The 25,263-nt window shown below is 36.4% G+C and overlaps 2 protein-coding genes and 2 pseudogenes across 6 annotated transcripts; 3 read left to right on the plus strand and 1 right to left on the minus strand.

The window, feature by feature from the left end:
* The first annotated feature begins 343 nt into the window (after window positions 1-343).
* On the plus strand, window positions 344-5,214 carry LOC111287266 (uncharacterized). Of its 3 annotated transcripts, none has more exons than XM_089759940.1 (15): window positions 344-789; window positions 917-1,093; window positions 1,184-1,308; window positions 1,397-1,535; window positions 1,844-1,993; window positions 2,079-2,132; window positions 2,411-2,506; window positions 2,592-2,651; window positions 2,735-2,842; window positions 2,922-2,975; window positions 3,232-3,333; window positions 3,451-4,074; window positions 4,241-4,339; window positions 4,437-4,544; window positions 4,766-5,214. In XM_089759940.1, exons 1-15 carry the CDS (start codon window positions 385-387, stop codon window positions 4,910-4,912), a joined length of 2,448 nt encoding a protein of 815 aa, XP_089616066.1. In that variant the 5' UTR covers window positions 344-384; the 3' UTR covers window positions 4,913-5,214. The 3 variants fall into 3 exon arrangements, with proteins under 3 accessions (XP_089616066.1, XP_022733406.1, XP_089616067.1); XM_022877671.2 differs by having other exon boundaries at window positions 2,768-2,842; XM_089759941.1 differs by lacking the exon at window positions 2,079-2,132.
* LOC111287267 (oxysterol-binding protein-related protein 1D-like) lies at window positions 4,999-11,009 on the minus strand (annotated as a pseudogene). The gene is made up of 8 exons (XR_016341726.1): window positions 10,263-11,009; window positions 9,141-9,837; window positions 8,314-8,772; window positions 7,307-7,462; window positions 6,823-7,131; window positions 6,040-6,384; window positions 5,624-5,793; window positions 4,999-5,535 (listed from the first exon to the last, which is right to left on the minus strand). The product of XR_016341726.1 is annotated as an oxysterol-binding protein-related protein 1D-like (transcript).
* A 1,245-nt stretch (window positions 11,010-12,254) lies between these two features.
* On the plus strand, window positions 12,255-17,844 carry LOC111287088 (actin-related protein 3-like). The gene is made up of 9 exons (XM_022877305.2): window positions 12,255-12,704; window positions 12,861-13,320; window positions 14,196-14,342; window positions 14,940-15,032; window positions 15,177-15,296; window positions 16,018-16,128; window positions 16,684-16,809; window positions 16,896-16,994; window positions 17,181-17,844. Exons 1-9 carry the CDS (start codon window positions 12,658-12,660, stop codon window positions 17,259-17,261), a joined length of 1,284 nt encoding a protein of 427 aa, XP_022733040.1. The 5' UTR covers window positions 12,255-12,657; the 3' UTR covers window positions 17,262-17,844.
* Window positions 17,845-18,282: 438 nt separating this feature from the next.
* On the plus strand, window positions 18,283-25,032 carry LOC111287087 (uncharacterized; annotated as a pseudogene). Its single transcript, XR_016341725.1, has 3 exons — window positions 18,283-18,505; window positions 19,276-21,366; window positions 24,665-25,032. The product of XR_016341725.1 is annotated as an uncharacterized LOC111287087 (transcript).
* Window positions 25,033-25,263: the final 231 nt, after the last annotated feature.

The following is a 25,263-nucleotide window of genomic DNA, read 5'->3' on the forward strand; positions in this document are numbered from 1 at the left end:
CTATTATATATAAATTTTAATATGATGTCTTAATGATAATTTTTTTCATTGCAATTCATTTTACAGTTATTATTATTTTTACATTTAAGTATATTTTTTATCATTAATTTTAATTTATTATTATAATAATTAATTTTTTTATTATTATTTTTAATTTCATCAAAATTAATTTTACCATCTTATTCAAATAGATTATTATTTTCATTCCAGGAGGCCTCTTTATGCTGGGTTTGTCTGTAATTTTCCCCCTACGAAAAAAAAAGTTACAAAAAAGATTTGTTTAGGATGTTACGTGTCAAACTCCTATTATCTATAAATTATTTGGGGGTTTACCTTCTGATCCGAAAACCCTAGAAACAGAGAATGAAATATTAACTTCAAGCAATGGTTTTACTCGCAGGTGTCACGCCGGCGCCTCTCTCCGCATCGGGTCGGAGCTCCGAGAAGCTGAGCCTGCCTTCTCTCCAATCCAAAATGAAAACTGACCCGGAAGGCTACGAAACGGAGCTCCATCTTATCCACAGTCAATTCAACTCCGCTCTTGAGCTCTTCCAGCAGCAAGCGGCTCTCAACTTCTCCTCCATCACCGGCGTCGGTGCGGACCCAACCGTGGCCAAGGACCTCAGTGATCGCGCCATGTTCTTGGCCCACGTTACGCCGTTTTATCCCAAGCAGCTTGCCGAGTTCCCTTCCGATCTCGCTGCTTTTCTCAAAGTATCAGCGAGGACTCTTCCCTCGGGACTTAGGTTCCACGTCTCCCAAGCCCTCGTTCTCCTAGTTAATCGGAAGGTAACTTGGAAAAGGAGTAACTTGAAGTTTTTTGTTGTTATTAATTTCAAAGGGTGAAAACTTTTTGGTTGTTATTGTTGAATGCTCTGAATTTTACTTGAAATGTTGACTTTTTTGTTTTGGGCAGATTATTGATGTTAAAGACACCCTACCATTGTTCATGGAGTTGCAGACGCTAGGAGATAGGAATTTGAGGAAATTAGCATTTTCTCATGTTGTGCACAGTATTAGAAGAATGAATAAGAATCATAAGAACGAGGCTAAGAATCGCGCCCTCCAGAATATCTTATTTGCATTATTGCAGGTTTTTAAACAATGTCATTTGAATTGGAGGTTTCCTGTTGTAAAAATGTTGGATTTTTTTTAAAAATTATGTCTTCCATGTGTTTTATAGCAAGAAGATGAAGCAAGAGCAAAAAGGTCTCTTATTACCTTATGTGAACTTCATCGAAGAAAGGTTTGGTTTGATGACAGAACAGCAAATGCAATTTGTATGGCATGTTTTCATTCATCATCGAGGTATTTGTGATTTTTGTATGGTTGATAATATCTGCTGTTTATGCTGCTGAGTTCAAGTGAGTACATTTTCTGTATTCAAATTTTGCAGAATAATGATTGGTGCACTTTCGTTTCTCCTTGATTTTGAGAAGATTGAAAATGATGATGAGGATAGTGATGCTTCAAGTGGTGAAGATGAAACGACGCAAACACCTCAAGTTGTCATCAACAAAGAGGCCGTCTACAAGGTTCCTTGCATCCTATTCCTTTTTCTGTTTTTCTCTTTTAACCACTATTGTATGTTATTAGTGCCAGCTAGGCGAAGTTTCCTTGATTCTACCAGGGGTGATATGCTTAAAATGTTTTTAGCTTATGTTGGTTTATGATGATATAAATAAGTTTTAGGTGATTCAAAAAAAAATTATATATATTGCTGATGTATGGAATTTCAATTCCCTGCAGTTTGTGTCAGGTGTTTTTCTTTAAGGAACGCCAATTGCTTGCAATTTTTATGAGATGTGTTGTTGGTCTTAATGAAGTTGTATTAAATTTTCAGGCACACCATAAAGGTACAGCTGCTAGCAAGAAGAAAAAGAAGGCAAAACTACAACGTGCTATTCGAAGCATGAAAAGGCAGCAACGCATGTCATCAGAAAGTAGCACTTCTAGTTATTATTCACCCCTTAACCATCTAAAAGATGCACAGGTTTTGCCCTCTTTAGACATTTAATTAAGTTCCATTTGATGTAATTTTCTTTTATAGAAAGCTTTAAATTCTGTTTTGCACACAGGGGTTTGTAGAAAAGCTATTTTCTTGCCTTCAAACCTGCAATGAACGATTTGAGGTGAATGCTTTTCCTGATGTCTATAATTGGCGGATTTTGCTCTGCCTCTGTGATTTATAATATCTTCTATGGCGGTCATACTGATTTTATTTCCTATATCCTACCTGACTGTGTAGTTTTTGTATTTCAAATAAACTCTGTTCCATAACATTGATTGTCTAACTGCTGGTTATAATAGTTTTAGGTTAGGTTTATATTTTTATTGTGCTTTCACTCATTAATTAACTCATATTAGATTGTGTCATTAATTTTGAGTCTCCTCCTTTGTTTAACTTCAGGTTAAAATGATGATGTTGAAAGTGATTTCTAGAACAGTTGGGCTTCACCGGCTGATATTATTAAATTTTTACCCTTTCCTTCAGAGATATGTTCAGGTATGCTATCTTTATTTAAGTGTTTCTTTTTAATCAAAATGTAATTTCCTTGGTTAATAGGAGCTGATTATATTCTTTGCTGCAGCCTCATCAAAAAGATATCACTAATTTACTTGCAGCAGCAGTTCAGGCCTGTCATGATATGGTATGGTTTTCCATTTGATTGTTTGAATGGTCTGTTCTAACTACAGGCTTTTTGATTCTCTTTTTTCTTAAACTTTTCTCTAGTTTCCTGCCACCAATTCAATCTTGTTTAAGCAGGTTCCTCCTGATGCAATTGAGCCATTATTCAAACAAATAGTAAATCAATTTGTACATGATCGTTCACGTCCAGAGGTTTGCTTATGACTTAAAAGCTGCTTTATATATCATCTTTTTTGTTACTGGTTGATTAAATTGTTGCTTTATGTTCTAGGCCATTGCCGTTGGACTGAACGTGATAAGGGAAATATGTTTGCGCATGCCATTGGTAACTATCTATGTCATTTGCTTTCTGAATCCACCAACCTGCACAACTGCTCCCCCCATCCCTATGACACAGACACACAAAACCTAACATCCATCCTTCAAAAAATTCCTTCAAAATGTTTTCTGATATATTTGTGGTGCTTCTGTTAAAGTGGATTAATTGCTATGAGTTACTGGTTTTTTTCATTAGTGCATTCACTTATGCATACTATATTACTTAGAATCTGCTAAAACAATCATTTGTTTCCTGGTACTAGTTGATGACTGAAGATTTGCTTCAAGATCTCGCATTGTATAAAAAATCACATGAGAAGGCAGTCTCAGCCGCAGCACGCTCACTTATTGCTTTGTTTAGAGAGGTGTACCATTATCTTTCCATACTTTTTTGTATCCACATCCCTGCTTCTCTAAATGTCTGATTTCTTGTCTTCTTCAAATACCTTGATTGCATATTTCTCCACTTGTTTTATTGTCAGGTTTGCCCTTCACTGCTGGTTAAGAAGGATCGTGGACGCCCGGTGGACCCTAAGGCAAGACCAAGGGCGTATGGAGAGGTCAATGTCCCTAGCAATGTTCCTGACATTGAATTATTGGAACATGAAGATGAAATTGATGGCAGTGGGGATGAAAGTAGTGGTGAGGCTGCATCTAATAATTCTGTTGATGGCAAAGAAAACAGTGATGATGAAGAAGGCCAGTATACTGCAGATGATGGAAGTGAGGATGAGGATATAGTGGATGATGATGATGAGAATGATAGTATTGACAAGGATGAGAGTGATATTGATGAGGAGGAGGAGGAGGACAATGACGATGAGGACAAGGTTGAGACAGAGGAGGTGGAAGCTGAGGAGAATGATGACTATGAAGAAGTTAGTGGTTCTAGACGAGGTGACCGCCCTGGAGATGGTGAAAATGAAGATAAAAAGTCAAAAGCAAGAAAGAGAAAATTGTCTGACTTTGAGGGACAACTTATTGCTGCTGATACTAGCCTTCGAGCTTTAAAGAGGTTGGCAGAAGCAAAGATGAGCCATGTTTTGTCAGACTCAACAGATGGTATTCTTTCTGATGAGCATTTCCGAAGGATCAAGGAACTTAAGGTATGTTAAATTTTTTCAAACAGATCTAAGCTCAAGTTGATCCCAAAGGTGTGACCTTGTGGAGATCTAGAAGTTAATTTGTAATTGCTTTAAATATACTTTGATAGACTAGTTTGGACCTTGTAAAATCATTTACTTTTTTATGGTTTTTTATTTATGTTATTAGGCTAAGCGGGAAGCAAAAACTGCTTTGGCTCAACAAGGGTTTAAGATTCCAAGTTCTGATCAACTGAGTTTTAAGCGAGTGGATCCTGCAAAGCTTGAAGTATGTCTTCTCTTTCTTTACTGCTAAGTACTCTTTTCCTAAGAATAGTGACTGGTCCTAAGAACATAAATTCGTGATGTTTTTATATGTGCTTAAGGCCCATGTTCGACTTAAGCTTAACAAGGAGGAAAGACTGGCATTAGTAAAGGCAGGAAGGGAGGACAGAGTGCAGTACCAGGCTCGAACCGCTGTAAAACAGAAAAAGGTATTCTTGTTGCTTTTACAATTTATAGGCCACTTTACAGGATGTTAGTAATTGAATATGTTTCCCCTTTTTCAACTTTTGCTTAGTTTGAGAATCTTAGTTTACCTTAATAGATTGAGTCTTTGCTGCAATTAAAATGCATCTAAATGGTGCCACTGGTTGGATCCTTCTTGTACTTTCTTTGTCATGTTTCATTCATTCTTATATAATGTTGTGAACAGACGGGTGGTTTAAGCAACCGTCAGAAAGAACACAAGAAGTATATGCCTTTAGCTGCAAAGAAGGCCAAGGCTCAAAGATCTCGACAAGAGAAAAGTAAGAGGCAACGTTCTGGCAAACAGTTCCGTGGGAAGAAGGCTTGGAAATAATGAACGCACATATACAATTACACAAAACACAGCAAACGGGTCCAAAGCTTATTTTATGCACTAACCACTAAAGCAAGTGATCGAGATTTGGTGTTTTTTAAATTTCATCTGTAATTCTCGTGTCACTATAGGAGCATAATGTTATTATGGCGTAAACTGGAGAGAAGAGTGTCATTAATTTTTTTCTCCTTTCCTCGACGTGTAAGATGTTGCAATCTTTTAAGTTACTGTTGTAATGCATATTTGTCATAATTTATACTATCGGTCCAATGGAATGTGAAGGGCTGTGCCTCTCCTTTTTACTCTTGTTTTTTAATTAAGTCCAATTTTAGATGCATTTACCTGGATCAATCATCAATATCTAAGCATCAGGCCGTTTCTGGAATCAAAACCAATTAGATTATCCCAGACCAAGATTTTTACCTTTTAGGGTAGTTCCCACGCTTTTGATAAAAAGTAAAGGGAAAAATATGCAGATCTCTTGGAGTTTTCAAGGATTACTGCCCAGAGGAAGCGCACCTGATGACAGGTACCTAGCTACAGAACAACATAAAAGCACCTTGACACCGCAAATTCCAAGTAAAGCTCATTTATCACTTGAGCTACATCTAGATTCATGAGTCCTGGCACAGACATAAAATGCGAGGCGAAAACGAAATAAATAATAGATAAAATATAGCCGAGCAAGCAGAGAACCAAAAGACAGCTTACTCTTCAACCAAACACGAAGGTGAACCACTATTCTGGCCAAATATATCAGGGATTCCATCCCAATTCCTTGTCTCTCTTGCTTGCCAGTATCCTCTGATATAATGATAACAACCGTCTTCATCCTTCCGAAACCATCTTGGATGCCATCCTCTCTCTTGTAATTTCCTTGCCTGAATCACAGTACGATAAAATTTATATATCAAATCAAATAAGTAAGAAGTACAGAGAATCTAATTAAAGCTCTTTACCTCCTTAAATAACAGAGCACAATGATAATAGATTACACCAGAGATTCAAATGGGGCTTGTTTGAGATCCTTAATCACACTACTAATGTTTGAGGATCATTCTATGTTAGGCTCAGAGCCTATAGCCATTACCCATTGAACTCAAAAATAAGCAGCATAAAGCATATACCAGTTTCTGTAACTGTTCCAACCTCAGCTTTTCTGCATTTACCATTTCAGATTCTCCATTCTCCAGCTGTCCCAGGTCTGGCCTCAGTCTTGAGTCTGTCAGAGGCAATTTCTCCAATAAAACTATGAGTCAATTCTTTTAAGGATATTGCAAAATGGGTAAGATTATATCTTGTCTTAGTAACAGATTTGTCTCTTTTCACAGTAACACAGCTTCTTTCATTGGATCATACCCTTTTGGCTTCATAGTTGGATCTCCCAGTACATAATACATTGCCCCATCCCATTTGCCCACCAACATGGCCACCTTCTCACCTGTCCTATTGTCTTGCACAAATCTATGAACCTGAAATTATTGAGAGAAACCATAAATATATTCTTTCCTATAATTATAATCATTACAGTGGACTTGAGTTTCTCATTTTGATTATGTCAACAAGGTTTTCAAAGAACTGTGAGCCACTTTGGCACAAAACAGAGCACCAAATTTGCTTTCAGTATCATTTTACGAAAATTCTGTATTTTTTTGGCCAACTAAAACCTTTTCAACTCAAAATTTCTAATATTTTAGGGATAGAAGCAAATAGAATAACAATGTAAATCAACATATGAATTATTGTTTAGAACTGCTTCTAAGTTAGAGGTATTTTAGAAGAGTGGACCTTCCTGCTAATGCAACAAATCAAATATGAGCTTGTCCACCATAAACAGAAACTATGGTAAACTATGGAAAATACTTGATGAAGCTTGTTTTGCCCATTCATTAGGGAGTATAATATATGACCTGATGGGGATTTCGGTCTATGATAGATTGCTTCTTGAACTTGAGCTTGCAAGAGCAATTGCCACTGCCCTTGATGTGCATGGTGCCATAGTGATCACAATAGATTTTACCGAGAATAATATTGTACGTGGAAGTGGTAACTTTGCTCCACTGAAAAGTCTCTCCATCCTCAAACTGCAAGGTTAGAACACCAACAGGATCAAGTTGAACGGATCGTCCCAAAAATTGTCCATTGAGATTGAAGTTTGCCCAGAATTTCCATCCTCTACCCTCACGGTGACAAGCAACAATCATTGGGTGGTGACTCATCTGAACGTAAGCAGCTTGTCAAAGCAATTGTTAGATCGAATATGTCATACGACTACCCCTTGGCTTATTTCAACAAGAAGGAGCTAACAGAAAGGCTTCTGAGTTTTTCCATTAATTCAGCCCAGGACCAGTTAGTCCAGCATATTGTAGAGCTTAGGTGTGAAGATTAGTATACCTTTTCAGGGAAAAAAGGAAGTCCTTTATCTGGATGGTCAGCGTCATAGGTCTCTCCAAGAAGAGGATTGAAAGGTTTGCACTGTCGACCTTCTGTCAATGCATAGCCAGATATAGCAAAAGCTGCAACATGTAGTATTCTCATCAAGTGATTTTCCTGCAACAATTCATCAATCACTGGCAATAAATTATAACGTAAATAAACTCATTAAAAAACTGCTATGAATTCCTCATGCCAAGAACCTAAGAATGAAAGTTAAACACCATGGCAACCTTTAAACATGTAGCAGCAAAAAAGATAAACAAGACTTTATTTCTGGACAAGTTAGAAAACTGTCACAGAACCCAAACGCCAGCATCTAATTTAATGTTTACTGCAAGAAGGAATGGTTGAAGGAGAGCATCATTTAATAAATAGCAAAGACAAATAAAAACAACCCGCATAGGCAGTAGAAGGTTGCCTCCTAAAAACCAATGAAAGCATTGAAATCCTAAAATATTTCATAGAAGCAATCAAGGATGGGAAAATCAAGCTTCCATACCAAGGCTCAGGGTTATGTATACAGCAAGTTTCCTGACAAAGCCAACTCAAAGAAAAAGAGATAAAAGCAAATAATGGTGCATATCTAGAAATCTTGTCACATAAGAGATATCTAACGGGAAAAAAAAGGATCTTCCCATTATTTCTTTGCTTCTTCCTTTCTTTTTCTCCACTGTTTTCTCCTTCTCTTTATTTATTTTTTATTTGGGTTAGAGTAGAAACAAATAGTTTGAGAGTCGATGATACACAATAATTAGCAAAGGTTGCGAAACAACTGCTAATGATAAAGGAGACAGACTTCAAAAACCCAAGAAATCTAAAAGCCTAAGAAGTGTATTGGCAACTTCTAATATGCTGAGCTAGATAAGGCTGAGGCCAGTACATAATCTACCTGGATTAAAATGAAACTAGCAGATCATGCTTTAAAACTTCTTTGCCACAAAAGAAAGCAGAACTGAGGACCCGACCTGCTTTCCCAATTCCAAGGCTCAATCAACCAAGCATAAATACTCCAAATCCTCAAAGCATTTCTGCAGTGAAGAGAGTGGCTCATTAAAATAGACAGGACAGATCCCAGCTAAATCCTTTCCCATATTGTCCTTGATAATAGACCACAAGCCAACTGGCTTCTCTTTCTCCTATGGTTCTGGCAGATTATCCCTCCTTTTGACATAAGGTATTAAGGATGTTGAAGGATCCTGATTTCCTTTTCAGGCCTGCACAAACTATCAGAAAATAAAGCATCTTTATCATATAAACGGCCATTTCATGTTTCCCTACACCGATAGGAAGCACTTTTTAAAGCTTCTGAAGAGAAAAAGTCATTTGTATCAAAATATATTCCATCTTCATCTGTTCAAACATCTGCACCATCTTGACTTTCATTATCCACATCAGACTGCCCTGTGACATGACAGAGTAGAAATCTGCAACATGAGGAATGCGGGAGAGTTGTTCAACTTCAAAATCTATAGAACACTAGCTAAGGCACAGAATCTTCTCAGGAAACCTTTTCCTAACAAAAGCCTCTTTCTAGAGTAAACTAAATTTTCCTGCAGTCAAGCAAGCAATTATTTAATGGCAGGTTACAAACATGTAACCTAGGCCTTCCAATCAAGTTTGCCCATAAAATTATGAAACGTAATTTACCCATAAATAACTCTGCAATACTTAACCAATGCTACACACACAATATCAGTTAATGATTAAAAGAATAGTGAAGAGAGGAGGGGGAGGGAGAGCAAGATTAATAATTAAAAAGAAATTGTTTATTACAATTAAAAGCAAAACTAACCACTAAATCTTTTTCCTTGTCCACAATATGACTCACGTTCCTTTGTTTCATCTACTACAGTAGTTTCCAGCTGCGTTTTCTCCGTTTGCCAACAAATTAGAAGGTAGAAATGACACCTCAAACGCAAAACTTTTTTTGTGTTGACTTTCTTCATATTCTAGAGAAGATTAATGTAATATTATGAGACAAGTAAACAAAACTGAATATAAAACGACAACAGAGAAATGGGGAAAATGGCTCTGGATATTTGAGTAAAAATTACAAATATCAATGTTAAAAAATAAAGGAGATGTTTGTTTAGATGCAATCCTTGAGATGCAAATCAAACATAATATAGGATGATTATCATCCTATCCCATTCATCATTTTATCCATCAAACATTTCCTTAATATGCTTGCATTGAAGAGCCTTAGCTGATTTTGCGTCTGAGAAAGTTCTAAAACCATTAATGACTGCCTCGCCAATGCCTTCCTGTAATAAACGTGACCTTAGCTTATCGTTTGAGATGACAACATTCTCAGAAGGTTGAAAATCATTACTTGTCAACACTCTAGGGAAGAGATCTTTAGCATCCAGCAATGCCTCAATCCAAGCAGTTCTGTCCTCTCTTGACACACAACCCTAATGAAGAGTCTTTGTGCCTGTGAGTATGGTAAACCTTTTATCATCAGACTTGCTTGCACGAACTGAAGAAACCTGTGCACCAGTTTCCAAAATCAGTAATTTTTCCCCCAAAAATAAAATAAAATATATTGTTAGAAACCAATTTTCTAAAAGATAACTAAAGCAACGGAGGGTAGTAAGACATATATTCATTATTGAACCAAAGATATGAATTAGGGCATGTCTTCCCTTCTCTTGAAATGTGTTTTTCCTTCTCTCTTTTTTCTTTTCTTCCTATTGAAGTGTGTTTTAGCATTCTGATGGGAATCTTTTTTTTTTTTTAAAGGAAGAGCTTTGAGAGTGTTATGCTTGAGTAAAGCAGGCTAGTTTCCATGTACTTTCTTGTTGGAGCTTTTACAGAGTGGTGCCACTCAAAGGGGATGACTGAAATTGCATTTGGATGATTTGTTGACACGACAATGGACAAAAGAATCGTGTAAAAGGCTAGTAACACGAACCAACGCAAACTCAATCCTTTGCTATAATTCACCCATTTGTACAGGATCCCGGCGGTAACTTCTCCTATGATTGGCTCGCCACCGAGGCGTGATTCGTTATAGACGGCGAGGATTTGTCGCTGTCGGCGTTGATGGAGGAGACTTGAGAGGAGAAGCTTGGTTTGGAAGAATAGTTAACGGCTCTGATAGAAGTTTCGATGCTTAGCTGGCATTTAGGACCCGATTTGATTACAACTGCGTTGGCCCGGTCACGATCGATGGCCAAAAGAGCAATGCAGCACAGAGGATTCATTTCTTTTCGGATAAAAACAGCCGAACCTTGCATTCACCAAAACGACATCGATCAGATAATGCCGGAGACAAAGAGAAGTAGCAGCTGAGCTAGAGTTGAAGCTTTTGTGGAGAATCGATCGGATTGATGGCATGCGAGACCCGATCGGAGCTCGAAACGAAACGTTTTCGAAATGACATGGAAACGAAGATTACTTATGGAAAGGGGTGCAGTTACGAGAAGTTATAAAGAAGATACATGAATTAAAAATGCAGTATAGCGGGAAGTAAAAACTAAAAGCCTCATTTCATCGTATTGCCTATCTAAACATGTCTTTAAAAATCGAAATCCATTATTTTTTTTTCTTTTTTAGTTGAAAATTCAAAGAAAAAAAAAATATATGCATCCAAATTGACAATTTGCCCTCAATTGAAAAGGCTGATGATCATTGTGGGGGTTGAGCTGTCTTTATCGTACCAGATCCGGAATGTCCAGTTGTTGCCTTCATAAAAATCCTACAACCAATAAGCAAACACAATTCAAGCTTGTAGCCAAAAACTATGACTATAAAACCTTTTCTTAGACTTTACAATCACATTAAAATAAAATGACTTGTGAAAGAAAAATTGCTTTTATATATTTTTTTCAAAGGGTAAAACATAATACCATTTAGGAACAACCTCATTTTACCACTGACATTGCTTTTCGAAGTTGAACCTGAACCATGTTGGGAAATGTCCTATGTTGTTTAAAAAATAAAAGAAAAATGGCAACCAATCACCCATTAGATTGCGACCACATAAGAATATATACCAACAAATTTATATTCATAATTTATTTTTTTATTTTTAAAATTGTTTGTGTTCAATTCAATAAAAAATTATTATAAAAATGAGACGTGTCAGTTCGATATTGGTTTAAAGTTAAACAAAACTCATAAATTATCATATGAAAAATGAAGCCAAATCATGCACTGAAACAGTGAAGGTTGACATTGTTAAAATTAGAGTCGGTAATAATATCCGAACTCGTCAAATTTTGATTTTTATAAGTTTTTTTTTTTTAAGTTAGATTAAATCGATTTTTTTTAGAAATAAAATCAAATTTTAAATAAATCTATCTGACTTGATTTAATATATATAATTTATTTTTTAATTAATTATTTAATTTTATATTTATATATTATATAAATAAAATGATTGTATAATATTTTAATTTAATAAAAATATTATATACATATATAATTAAGATATAATATTAAAAATAATATTTGATAATTATTATATTAAATTAATTTTAAATTAAGTCATTTATAATTTTATACGTATATAAATTAAATCAAATCAAATTTAAATATTAATTTTTTAAAATTTAATTGAATTCGATAAAAAAAAAACCACCCCACCAGATCAGTTAACATCGCTGGTAAACATAAAAAAACCACGCGGTCTACCCAACAGATCACTAAAACTTGAGCAGTCATCAGGCACGCTAAGTCCTACGATGGAACTAAAAGTCTACACATCACTGCCACACATCTCAAAATGTAATTTTCTAAATTGATGTCATTCGTTCTCTCAGTAGTCAGGACCATCGAACGGACGACCTTTTCAAATTTTGTCTTTCCCCCAGTGCAACGGTCACACCCAATTATTACCCCTAAGGTACGTGGGTCCCAAAATTCTAAATTTCTCCAATCAAAGAAAGGAGTAGGTTGTCGCCTTGTCTTTTCTTTCTACAGTTTGATTGCCAACAAATCTCAATCTGAGAGAGAAAAAAGAAGGAGATTTTGTTTTTTTACGATAAAACGATGAGAATTTTTGGTGAAATGGAGTTTTGAAATGGGTTGTAATGTTGGATTATTGAGTTTGCGTACCGCCAAAGATAGCTATTCTTTCAAGAAGCTAATACTGTTGAAACGTCGCTGCTTTCTGTCGGGATCCAAGTTTGTTGTTGGCGTCAAGTCAAAACCATCAGGGGAGTTGTTCGCTTCTCCTTATTTGCGCTTCTTCAAGCGCCCTTCATGACCATGATCCCTTGCTCTCAAGTCTCTCTTGGATCTCGCTCGCAGGTCCACCGCCACAACAACCAAAAACAACTTCCTAGCTTCTGTTTTTCTTCCCGATGGACCCCACTTCTCGCCCCTCTGTCGTCATCGACCACGGCACCGGGTACGGTTTATCTTCTCATTATCGCAGCTGAATGTAACTGTAAATTGCTTGCTTGGTTGCTCACGATCTGTTTGATGAAATTCGCTACTTATATTTCATTTCAGACCATTTTATTAGTATTATTGAATTTGAATATGTGCTTGTATTTTTTTGCAGGTATACAAAGATGGGATTTTCTGGTAATGTAGAGCCGTGTTTTATTCAACCAACAGTAGTAGCAGTGAACGAGTCGTTTCTAAATCAATCCAGAACTTCTTCAAAATCAAATTGGTTAGCTCAATACTCAGCTGGGGTAATGGCAGATCTTGATTTCTTCATTGGAGATGAAGCAGTTGCGAAATCACGATCGAGTAATACTTATAACCTTACCTATCCTATTAGGCATGGTCAAGTGGATAACTGGGATGCTATGGAACGGTATTGGCAGCAATGTATATTCAATTATTTACGGTGTGATCCTGAGGATCATTATTTTTTGTTGACTGAGAGTCCACTTACTGCTCCTGAGAATCGAGAATATACGGGTGAAATTATGTTTGAGACGTTTAACGTTCCGGGGCTTTATATAGCTGTGAATTCTGTGCTTGCTTTAGCAGCTGGGTACACTACATCTAAGGTTGGTCCTTGGTGACTAATTTTCTGAAGTATTCTGTTGTTTTCTGGTATTATATGTCTTGGTTAATTATTTACTAGTATGTTAGATGAATCAGTTAGGGCTTCTTGATTCTTCATGATTGCTATTGTTTATTTTTGTAAACTAAACCTTTTAACTTTGAATTGTGAGTTTGAATGTTGGTTCTTGGATGGTTATGTATTCAGTAGTCAAATAACAATTGATTTAAAGCCATTTATTGATTGAGAAATCATTGTAATATTAATTATAAGTTGTCAATGTCCTGGGAAAAGTTTGAACTTTGAACTACCTATTTTTTTTTTTAACTTAATGTGTTAAGTTCTCTATAGAATAGCAATCTATGGTGTTGTTGAATCTGAGAATGTGTTAACAATAGACACTGTTGCAGTTATTTTAGAATCAATGGTGGTTTGTTGCAAATGCTTACAGATTTATAAATTTATCCAATCTTTACATTTGAAAGACATTAAGCTTGGAGGAAGTTGTTATGAGCTTAAAAGTCTTTGCCAACTTCCTCAAATATTTCTACTTTTGTACTCATTTGCGCCCCAATGCACATAGTTCATGTCATATACAGTTTTGATGAGTTAAAATTTGTTTATTCTTTTTATCTTTAGTTATCAGAGAGAATTATGATGAAGGCATATACCTATCACTAATCATACAGGCATGAGCTGTGGGGTATGTTGAATACTTCATGATTGTAGAGTTTAAAGAACTGGTCTATCTTGTATATAGCTTTATACCCGGTCTATCTTGTATTTAGATTTATACCATGCATTATGTGCACTGTTTGTCTTGCTAATCATCCTTTTATTTGATCACTTCCATTTAGATTGACCTACAGCTTTCTATAGTGTGAGATGACAGGTGTGGTAGTGGATATTGGAGATGGGGCCACGCATGTTGTTCCTGTTGCAGACGGTTATGTTATTGGGAGCAGCATTAAGTCAATACCTATAGCTGGAAAAGATGTTACTCTCTTCATACAGCAGCTCATGCGGGTATTTTTCTTTTCATGACTCTATAGTGCTTTGATATCATTATTATGTAAGGATGAGAAATTTATCTACACTCCTTGGCATCACTCAGCCTTATCTATGGTTGGATTTATATACTTATGCACTTCCTTTTTATACATGTGCTTTCAAACACCCAGTCCCTATATGTGCCAGTATCATGCATGCTTCCAATGGTTATTTGGGTTTTGTGGTATCTTCTTTGATGAAACACAATGCCATTTAATATATGTGCAGTTTATCATTTTAAATTTTGTTGCCATTTGAAGAAATGCTAGTTTTAATTTGACAACAAGATCTGTTCTCTGGAGGCAAGCTCAATTAGAGTGTCTTTCTGCTTTCTTTCTTCTTTTTTTGAACTTCTGAAGCTTTTGCATTCTATTATCTTTGTGTTCATTATATCTGTTCACCTAGATGGCTTTGCTTGTATAGGCTCACAAACACTGGACTTCAAATGTTAACTCTTCTAATAGGTGTTATTATGTGTGTGTGTGTGTATCTTGGATTTGTGGATATGGAGATTGTAAAATAATTAGTATTCAGTAATCATGCATCCTTGCCTTTTGACGCCATTATTTGCAGGAAAGAGGAGAGAAAATTCCACCAGAGGACTCATTTGAAGCAGCTCGGAAAGTCAAGGAGATGTACTGTTATACTTGTTCTGACATTGTCAAGGTTATTTTGCTTTCATTGGATTGTTATTTTGGAACAACTATTCACCTCATGATTCTTATCCAGCATGAGATATTGTGATGAAATTCACAAGTTCTGACATTCCAATGGTAATTTGATATTAACCATATTTTGTAATTATCTCAGGAGTTCAACAAACATGACAAAGAACCTAAAAAGTACATCAAACAATGGAGAGGCATTAGACTGAAGACAGGGGCACCATACTCCTGTGATATTGGTTATGAACGATTTTTAGGTCCTGAGGTCTGTTCTCCTTTTCCTTGCAAACTCATTCCTAAAGTTTATGATTACTGGAACTTTTGGCATTCCTCCATATTTAATAAGTACTTGTTTTTGGGATTGGTCCAGGATGACTAATGCTAGAGTAACATGTCTTTTTGTGGAGCAATTTAAGGATCCTGATTAACTAACTCTTGCAAATGGCTTGTCTCTTGGCTACCATATGAAGATTTTCCTTTATATTAATGTATATGTCAATCTCATAATATTCAAGCAATGATTTTCTTGTTCATCAGGATCTAATTACTCAGATGTTTGATCTTTTCCTTATTGTCAATAATCAAGCTATGTTTGCTGTAGAGGCTTGTTTGCCTTTCACCTATCATTGTTGTCAACTTTTTATTTGTTAAAAGCACATTCCTCCAGTCCTTTCTCTTATCCGCATATCATAAAAATCTCTCTTTAATATGAAAGAATATAGAGTATGCCCTAGCCATGCTCTTGCCAACAATATATTGGTGTAGACCAACAAATTATATTTTCTTGAATATTTAAAGTCAACTTGCAGCAATGGAAACATAATTGTAGCATATTGAGCTATCTAGTTAAGTTTTTCTTGATTTCCCATTGCTGTTTACGTGGCATTTTCCTACTTTGGTGATGCAACTAGTTAGTTGATGTTACACTTTGTTTTTCAAGAAATGATTTCTTGTTGCTGATGTTTTTCCTATGGTTGGTTTGACAGGTTTTCTTTAGTCCTGAGATCTATAGCAGTGATTTTGCAACTCCTTTACCAGATGTAATAGATAAGTGCATTCAGTCAGCACCAATTGACACAAGAAGAGCTTTGTATAAGGTGAAGTATGCATAGGCTCACAACTAAAAGAAAAGCAGATTGCAAACTTTGGTTCTTAGCTAAGATAAATCTAAATGAAAAAACTAGAAAGTATTTGAAGGTTGAGATGTACTGATTAAGGTTTGAACTGGTAGTCATGCACTTTGCTTCTTGATGGATTCTTAGATCAACTGTCAGTTTTTAATTTAATTTTCAAGGATTAAGTTCTCGGCAATGTCGGTTATTTTACATTAAGCTCTTGCATCAATGTCTTTTGTACTCATGAGTTTATTAGAATTTGTTTTCTCAAACCTGATCTGGTACTAATCTATATTTAAAGTCAGATGTTTGATTCCAAATTTTTTACCGCTATAAATTCTTAGCCTAGTTGCAAGATATTGGTACTTGCTGTGCTGACTGTTGGTTACATTCTTGATAATGACCAAAAAGCAAATGAAGCTTGCAGTTAAATACATAGACTGATGAATGAATTGAAAAGAGGAAAAGGAAATTTTCACATGTTTTTTCATATATTGGTATAAGAATTTTTACACTCACTATTTTAGCTCTTTTCAGAATATAGTGTTATCTGGTGGATCAACCATGTTCAAAGACTTCCACAGAAGGTTGCAGCGGGATCTGAAAAAGATTGTGGATGCCCGAGTCCTTGCATCTGATGCTCGGCATGGTGGGGAAGTAAAAGTAAGCATTTTAGTGCTTGTGTTTTCATCTCATTAACATTTTGCAAAAGCGAAGTGCTAATCTCCTTATGGGACTTCACCTACCAGGCACAACCTGTGGAAGTTAATGTAGTCAGTCATCCTATCCAAAGATTTGCAGTTTGGTTTGGAGGATCTGTACTTGCATCAACACCTGAATTTTTTGCGGTATGAATCTCCACTTCTAAACTCATACTCCTCTCTTGCTTTTGTCAGCCGATGTTCTTGCCTTGGTTGATATGTCAATTGCCTGATGCACCTGCCATTACTGTTGCCTTGTGCTTCTTAATCTTAAGCACTAAAATTTGGATTTTGGCTGAAAGTCTCCCGAGTCCTGACCTCCTTCATTTGCAGGCATGTCATACAAAAGCAGAATATGAGGAATATGGAGCAAGCATTTGCCGCACAAATCCTGTTTTTAAGGGGATGTATTGAGGCAAATATCCATTTTCAGCTGATTATTTAAAAAGCATTCTCCGATGATGCTCAAGTGGATGACTTGCTATTGCCACCTCCATCATGCACATCACCTTACTTCCGATGTTCCCTGTTTGCTGGGTGCTCATGTTTATTGGTTGTACGAGGTGGTGCAAACATGGTAGCCACCAGTCAAAAAGGGAAAGTTCTTACATTCATTCTTTAATCAGGAGCAAAGGGTCCTCACAACAGCCTATACAATGCAGTCAAATTTGTTGCCAGCTGGCCCTGCCAACACTTACGGATCAAATGGAGTATCAAATAGTTGAAAAAAAATATTGCTTAGCTGAATTGCATTTTTAGTGTTCAGCTTACTTAGGATGTGATGGGGATTTTTTACAAAATTTTTTTCTCTTCTTGGAGTTGGCCGAAGTAGGGTGGTTGGTTGTTTTTTGGTGGGAGCAGCGGCAAACTCCGATGGTGATTCTGTACTTTTGTTCCACTAGTACATTTTCTGTCAGAAAGCAAGATTGTAGGACAAATTTTGAGTCAGAAATTTGTTTTTGTGACATTTTGCAATTGGTATTAATCTTTTGTGTAATATTGATCAAAATTAGCAAATTTTCAAATATGGGTTACTTTTAATTTGACTAGTAGTGTGAACAATAGGTACATTTTACAACAATTAGGATGATTTCCTACATGGGCTTTTATTCTTTCCAAGCTTTTCCGAGATTAATTTTTGGAGTTACTCGACACCAAATGGGAAAAAAGGGTATTGGTGGTAGTAGTCCTAAACATTTGAACTCTTGATTTCAATAGTTCTGTATCAGATGTTACGAATCCAAAGCTCACACACTATTTAAGTGAAGTTGTTTGAATTTGGCTCATGGTAAATGGAGTTTGTTATAATTTTAATTATTTCAGAATTTATATTAAAAGGAAGAAAAAAAAAAGATAATTTTTTTATAAATTTATTCCATTTCATGTAAATAAATATGTTTGAATCCATTCAAAAACATGGGGCAGGAAGTCAAAAACTCTAAAACAAAATTCATTAACCCAGAAAATTAATCTAGCTAAACCAATATATATATATATACACAGTTGATTAAATAAAAAATATTTTTTTCATTGGAAAAGGTTAATAAATGAGAACGATGAGATTTGAACTCTCGATTTACATGTCTTACGAACCTTCTTAGCTACGTGGTACGTATGGATACTTATAGCAGTAGGAAAGCTTGGAGATGGTGAAAAAGGTAAACCTATCTTTCCTGTTTGTCTGATCCAACTTCGTTCCTTATTATAAATAGTCATCTTGCTTTCTTCGACGACTATTTCTAAACTCTGGATTTCTTTGTTTCTCTTTTGTTGCAATGTTCCGAAGTTGATTGCTGCTGGAGGGTCTTCTTAATTTTCCCTTTCCCTTTACTGATTTTGTTATCGTTTCCCTTTTTGGTTTTCTATCATGGTTGGTTCCTTGGGCTTTAAGAACTGGGTAATTGAAATTTATCTGTTTTATGACATTCTACGACTTGGGTGTTTGGTTTTTTTTCAATGGTTTTATCCAGTTGGGTGTTTTCGATGTACCTTCTACTTCTTCATTCGTTTCTATGATTTGACGAAGTAGGGCTTTTATCTGGATACTTTGACAATGCATTTTGGTAAGTTTACGTGTTGTTGCCTTTTCTATCATGTTTATCATGGAACTTTTAATTCTTTATTTTAATGTGTGGTTACTAGATCTCTCTCTATTTTTTATCTCACTGCTGTTTTCATTTGCTACGGGTTCAATTATTTTTTATTTCTTTGTTTTCAATATTCTTAAGATCTATGGTTAATGTAAATATGCTACTAAAAATTATCCTTGGAGTCTGGATTTCTTTTCCGTTTCAGTTACACTCATACTGGAATACTTGCATTCTCTACATATTTGATCTAAGGTTTACAGTTACTTTTTTCTTTGTGGTGCCTTTGGCTTCATACGGTTGGAGTTGGGAATGATTTTTTCTCTTTCGGTGCGTATTAGTCAGATTATATGGAGGCAATGGCCGAAGAACAAATAGATTTTGAAGATGAAGAGTATGGAGGCGCACAAAAGACACAGTATCAGGGAAGTGGAACCATACCTGCTCTTGCAGATGAAGAGATGATTGGGGAGGATGATGAATATGATGATCTCTACAATGATGTTAATGTTGGAGAAGGTTTTCTTCAGTTGCAACAGTCTGAGGCAAAACCGCAACCAGGTGGCATGGGCAGTACTGGACTTCAAGCTCAGAAAAATGAGGTACCTGAGCCGAGAGGTGAAGCTGGGGGTTTACAAGGGCTAAACATCCCAGGAATATCAGCTCAAGGAAAGTACCCCAATGTTAGTGCCCGTTATCCTGGGCAGGAGGGGCAGCCAGCTGTTAACAGACCAGAAATAGGATCTGGGAGTTATCCATCTGGATCTACCATTTCTCAAATGGGCAGTGTTATGGGGGTGAGCCATGATGCTCAAGTAGGTTTTCAAGGATTAAATTCAGCATCCCAGAAGGTTGGGATTGATCCTTCTGGTGTGCCTGAAAAGATTGCCAACGCCCCTGCTCAATCTCTAAATTTGGATACTGCTGGTCCTCAAGGTGCTCCACAGGTTCCTCCTAATACAATGGGTATGAATGTCAAGCATCCTAGGATGAATGAAAATCAGGTTGGGCCTTCTATAGAGAATGGTTCAACCATGCTCTTTATTGGAGAATTACATTGGTGGACAACTGATGCAGAGCTTGAGTGTGTTATCTCAATATGGAAGGGTGAAGGAGATTAAGTTCTTTGACGAGAGAGCTAGTGGTAAATCCAAAGGTTATTGTCAAGTGGAGTTCTATGATTCAGCTTCTGCGGCCGCATGCAAAGAGGGAATGAATGGTTATATGTTCAATGGGCGAGCTTGTGTTGTGGCTTTTGCTTCATCTCAGGCATTGAAGCAGATGGGAGCTTCTTATAGGAACAAAAACCAGGGCCCGCCTCTAGCACAGCCTCAAGGAAGGAGGCCAAATGATGGTTTAGGAAGAGGTGGTAATATGAATTACCAAAGTGGAGATGCAGGAAGGAACTATGGAAGGGGTGGCTGGGGACGAGGTGGGGGTGGAGGATCAATGAGAGGAAGGGGAGCTCTAGGTGTAAAGAACATGGTTAGGAGCTCTGCTGGAGTTTGAAATGGTGCTAATGGTGCAGGGGCCTATGGATAAGGACCAGCAGGACCTGCATTTGGTGGTCCTGCCACTGGCATGATACATCCACAGGGTATGATGGGAGCTGGATTTGATCCAACATATATGGGTCGAGGAGGTGGTTATGGAGGTTTTCCAGGACATGGTTTTCCTGGCATGCCTCCTTCATTTCCCACCGTTAATACAATGGGACTTGCTGGTGTAGCTCCTCATGTCAATCCTGTTTTCTTTGGCCATGGAATGGCACCTACCGGGATGGGAATGATGGGCTCAACTGGAATGGATGGACCTCATGTAGGAATGTGGGCTGACACAAGTATGGTTGGGTGGGGAGGAGACGAACATGGTCACAGGACCAGAGAGTCTAGTTATGGTGGTGAAGATGGTGCTTCAGACTATGGATACAGGGATGCGAATCATGAAAAAGGAAGGTTGAGCAGTGCCTCTTGGGAAAAGGAACGGGTTTTTGAGCATGAGCGGTCAGGCAACTCTGATAGGAGGCATCGTGACGAGAAGGAATGGGACAGGGAGAGGTTTGAGAGGGAGCATAGGGAACAACGTCACAGGGAAGAAAAGGACAGCTACAGAGAGCATCAACATCAAGATCGTGACTTGGATTATGATGATGACTGGGATAGTGGACAATCTTCTTCAAGATCTTGCAGCAGGTCCCATGTGATGCCAGAAGAAGATTGCAGGTATTGATCGAAGGATGTGGACTATGGGAACAAGAGATGCCTACCATCAGAGTGACAAAATATGCTGTGCATCTTCTTTACCATTTTTTTATCTGATCTCTAATTAAGTTTTCACTGTCAGTTTCTCTCCTCTTGGTTGCTATATTCATTTCAGCATTCATGATGATGATCAATGGTCCATATGCAGAGTGTGGCTTCTTAAGGGAAGAAGTAAGTGCTACTTGCATGGGTGGTGGGGAAGAATGGACTCCCCTTTCCTTTCTTACTGCATTCTAAAGAACAAATATTAGATGAAACACTTAATATTTGTGTTGAAAAACGTACTATTATATTCAATTTGGATATTCTTTGTGGGGATGGAATCCTAACATCCTACAGATACCATCCGCATTGGGTTTATAATTATCTGCCAAAACCTATATTCGAGGGAATGCTTTCTTGGCTTGTGGTCGTGATACTATAGAAAATCTTCTTGTTTATATGAATGTTGGGATTTTTATGTTAGAAATCTTGTTGTCATAAGATTGTGATATTGGTTGATAAGAAATCTTTCTAGCTTGTGATCTTTCTGTGCATTTTTTCTGGGGGTTAAAAGTGGGGAGGGTTCGTAGGTCGGTGTTTACTTGGCTTAAACTTTAGACATTGCTAGATGATGTGTATGATGGTGTGAGGTGAAGCTCATCTCTTTTTTTCACTTTTATCTTGCTGCTTCAATTTTGTTTCATGATGTTCTCTGGCTACTTTCTTCCTCATTTGCTTTTTGCTTGTTCTTTTTCTATAAGCATATTAGCTTTTCAATTGAAGATAATTTTTTTTGAATAATGCATGAAGCTGAATATCAAATGGTACGCATTATACATTACCAAATCATTGTATGATTTTTCCCCTTTCGCATGTTTGAAACTTGACTTTTGGTAGGTTGTTCTATATGTTAGAGAATTTTACCTTTTCTCCCATACTGGGTCATTCAGTTGATTTTTCCCCCATCAAATATTCTTTTATTTTGTTAGAGTTTTGGAATCTCATGTATGCTTATATGCTATCCTACCCAAATAATCTTCATCCCACAATTCAAATGTGCCTTTTCGTTTTATAAATAATGGTATTGTGCCAGTTATGAGGAGCAGGTATTATTCAGCTTTCCTCTATAGCTCTATAGCTTGGCTTGCAGGCTTCTAGGTTCTCTTTCTTAGGTTTTAACATAGTTTGTCTGTGATAAAGGTTGCAATCTAGTCTTGTGGATGTTTGTCAATGTTAAGCTGAAAAGGCATTGTGTTAAAGCACTAATCCTAGGGTATACTTTTTTTTTTTTTCATTCTCCTCTAATGGTGCTACCTTTTTTTTACGGTTTTTCCTTTCTTGTCTTTTAGTTTCCTAATCTTTCTCCAGTAAGTCACTGACATAGTGTTCTGAAGTTTTGAACTATGTGAGATGTTGAAACCTTGAAATGGTCCTCCAAAACAGAAGTGGTTTGAAAACAATATTTTATCTAGAATGCTTAATTTCCTGTTTTAGTGCCATTTTTTAAAGAGGTTCTGCATATTCATATCAATGCGAGCCTGAATGCCTATGTGCTTATTACTAGCCCAATTGGTTGTCTCATAGAGATGAATGTCATGCCTATAGGATTCCTAGTAGCATTGGACTTTGTTTACAATTAAAAAATGATGTTATGCTCTTTCTAACGTAGTGAGTGATGCGGGTAGATTGTGAGGTGGTGTCTGTGGCTTTTTCTTTTTTCTGCTTTACCTTTTTAATATCTATTGACATGGGGGTTTCTTTTTAACATCACATCCAGGGAGTGGAATGGACAACTTTTTGTTGAGGAAGATGTGTTAGAATGGCTGGCTTCATTGGCTTCCTCTGACATTAGCATTGGCCTTTCAAGTGTGCAAAAAATCTTTTTTTTTAGCACTGCTAAGAAACTGTAACCTCTGGAAAGAAAGTAAATCCAAATGAATTCATGAATTGGATGTTGGTCATATGTTTCAGGATACAACCAACATTACAGTCTTCTTGTAAAGCATTTTCTTTTTTCTTGTAAAGTTGAATCTGTTTATTTGGTCCAAAACTTGTGATGGCCTCTTTCATTGTTTATATGACCATATTTGGCTTTCTAATTAGCCTTTTAGGAGTTTTGTACAGAAATTGAGGCCAATACTTTTTCATACTTTGTAAACTTGTATTTGATATGTTAGCTTTGTCTTAGAATAGGCATAGATGAGCTAAATGCAAATTGTAACATGGAGTTGTTCCAACTGTAACAGCAGTGTAACATATGTACTTCCCAGTTAATGTTTAAGCATTTTGTTTCCATCAAAATGGGAAGGGTTCTGGAGTTTTTTCTTATAGTTAAGCTTAAGAGTGACAAGTTATAGCTTGCTGTTGCATTCTGTATGTTCTGGCCTCTGGGCAAAGAATTTTGGGTTGGTTTGGTTTGTATCGTGGCTGATGATGTTTTAGTCATATGCACGTTGGAGTTAAGCTTGGGAAGTTGGTTCTAATGTGTTATTGTAATGATTACCTCTTTTATAGATCAAGTTTTCCTGTCTTTTTCATTTTTAAGAAAACCAATGTAGCATACAATGTGTATCAGATCTAATGGTTTTATCCATGTTTATACTATTTGTATTGAGGAGCAACAAATCATTCTTGAAGGTGGTTTTAGCCTGTTAAGCTCCATTACTTCTGATTATGGGTGGTAATGGCCTAGTGAGGAAGGCTGTAAAAGTTCCAATCCCTTGTTTTGTTGGACTTCAGAATGTGGCCTCTTCTTTTTTTTATTCATTTTTTGTTCACTTTTTAGTCATTATTGTTGTACGTAATGATTTCTATTCTTGAAAGTTAATGCATCTGGTATTGGGAAATTGGGACTTTTAGGAGTAACATGAGAAAGGTGTAAATCCGTGTAATTTGTCCTTTTTGTACATGTTTAAGACTGCTTTGCTGCTCCTCCCTCTCCTTAGTGATCTGGTTAAGTTTCTTTGCTTCTTTTTTTAGGTTCAATGTCTTCCATAACTATCTCTCACTACATTTAGATTGCATGGACTAAAGGATTTGATTATCCAAATTGCCCTATGAATCAAATATATATACATATATCATCGTCGTGTCATGTTTCTTATTTGATATGGATTTGGATGAAGGAAATCACAAGTTTTAGATTGCATCATCCACAAAATTTTTCTAAAAGCCTTTCTGTTGCTATTGTATGCAAATCATGTTGATAAGGATCATTTACTGATGGAATATTCAAAGCAACTCACTTAGGACTGCATTGAACTTGAGGCAGTCTTGGCTTGCGTCTGCTTTCAAATAGAATTGCCTATGCTTTCTCAGATGCAGAAAAAAGTTGGCCATGGGGCATCTTTCTTGTTCTCTTTTCCTTTGGTTGCTTGCCCTTTAGTTATGCAAGTGAGATCCGTAGCTCAAATTGGAGAATTTTTTTTTACTCAAGCCTCTATATGGTTATCTGAGTAAAGTTGAATTTGCTTGAATTTTTGTGTAGTGAGGGAATGAGAAGAAGCCTTTTCCTTGCCCCCATTACATTCTAGCCATACGTACAAATGAAGGCTTTGCATTCCGTGGAATGAAACATTGTCAGTTTTACTTGAGGTTCAAATGAAGTGGGCTGACTAGAGAGAGGGGAACAGAAAGGGTCGAAGTACGATTGGATTTCGAGCTAGAGTTTTATGTACAAAAATGGTAAGATTCTGCTTGCATATGTTTTTTATTATATGCTTTAAATTGAGAGTTTAGGACAATGTTCTTGTGAGGATTATTAATGTTGCAGAGATATAATAAAAGAGTCAAATTGATGGCTTGTCAAGCTTGAGCTTTGCTCGAAATTTAGCTTAAGCTTGATCAAGTTTTGTGTTTAATACTAAGCAATTTAATCAATTAGTTGTTAGTGACGAAGTTTAACATGAATATAAGATTATAAAAAATTAAATATTTATTAGATATGGGATAATATCATATTAACAAATTTTTATCATGTATAAACGAAAATGAAAAAGGTCTTTTATATGAGAAATTAGAAAAGAGCAATAAAAGAAAATCTTAGTTTTGATATCATATTAAATATCCAACTCAAAATTAATTGAT

Source organism: Durio zibethinus, chromosome 4 (assembly GCF_047325235.1).
Source record: "Durio zibethinus cultivar Kanyao isolate XHJ-2024 chromosome 4, ASM4732523v1, whole genome shotgun sequence".
Lineage (NCBI taxonomy): Eukaryota > Viridiplantae > Streptophyta > Magnoliopsida > Malvales > Malvaceae > Durio > Durio zibethinus.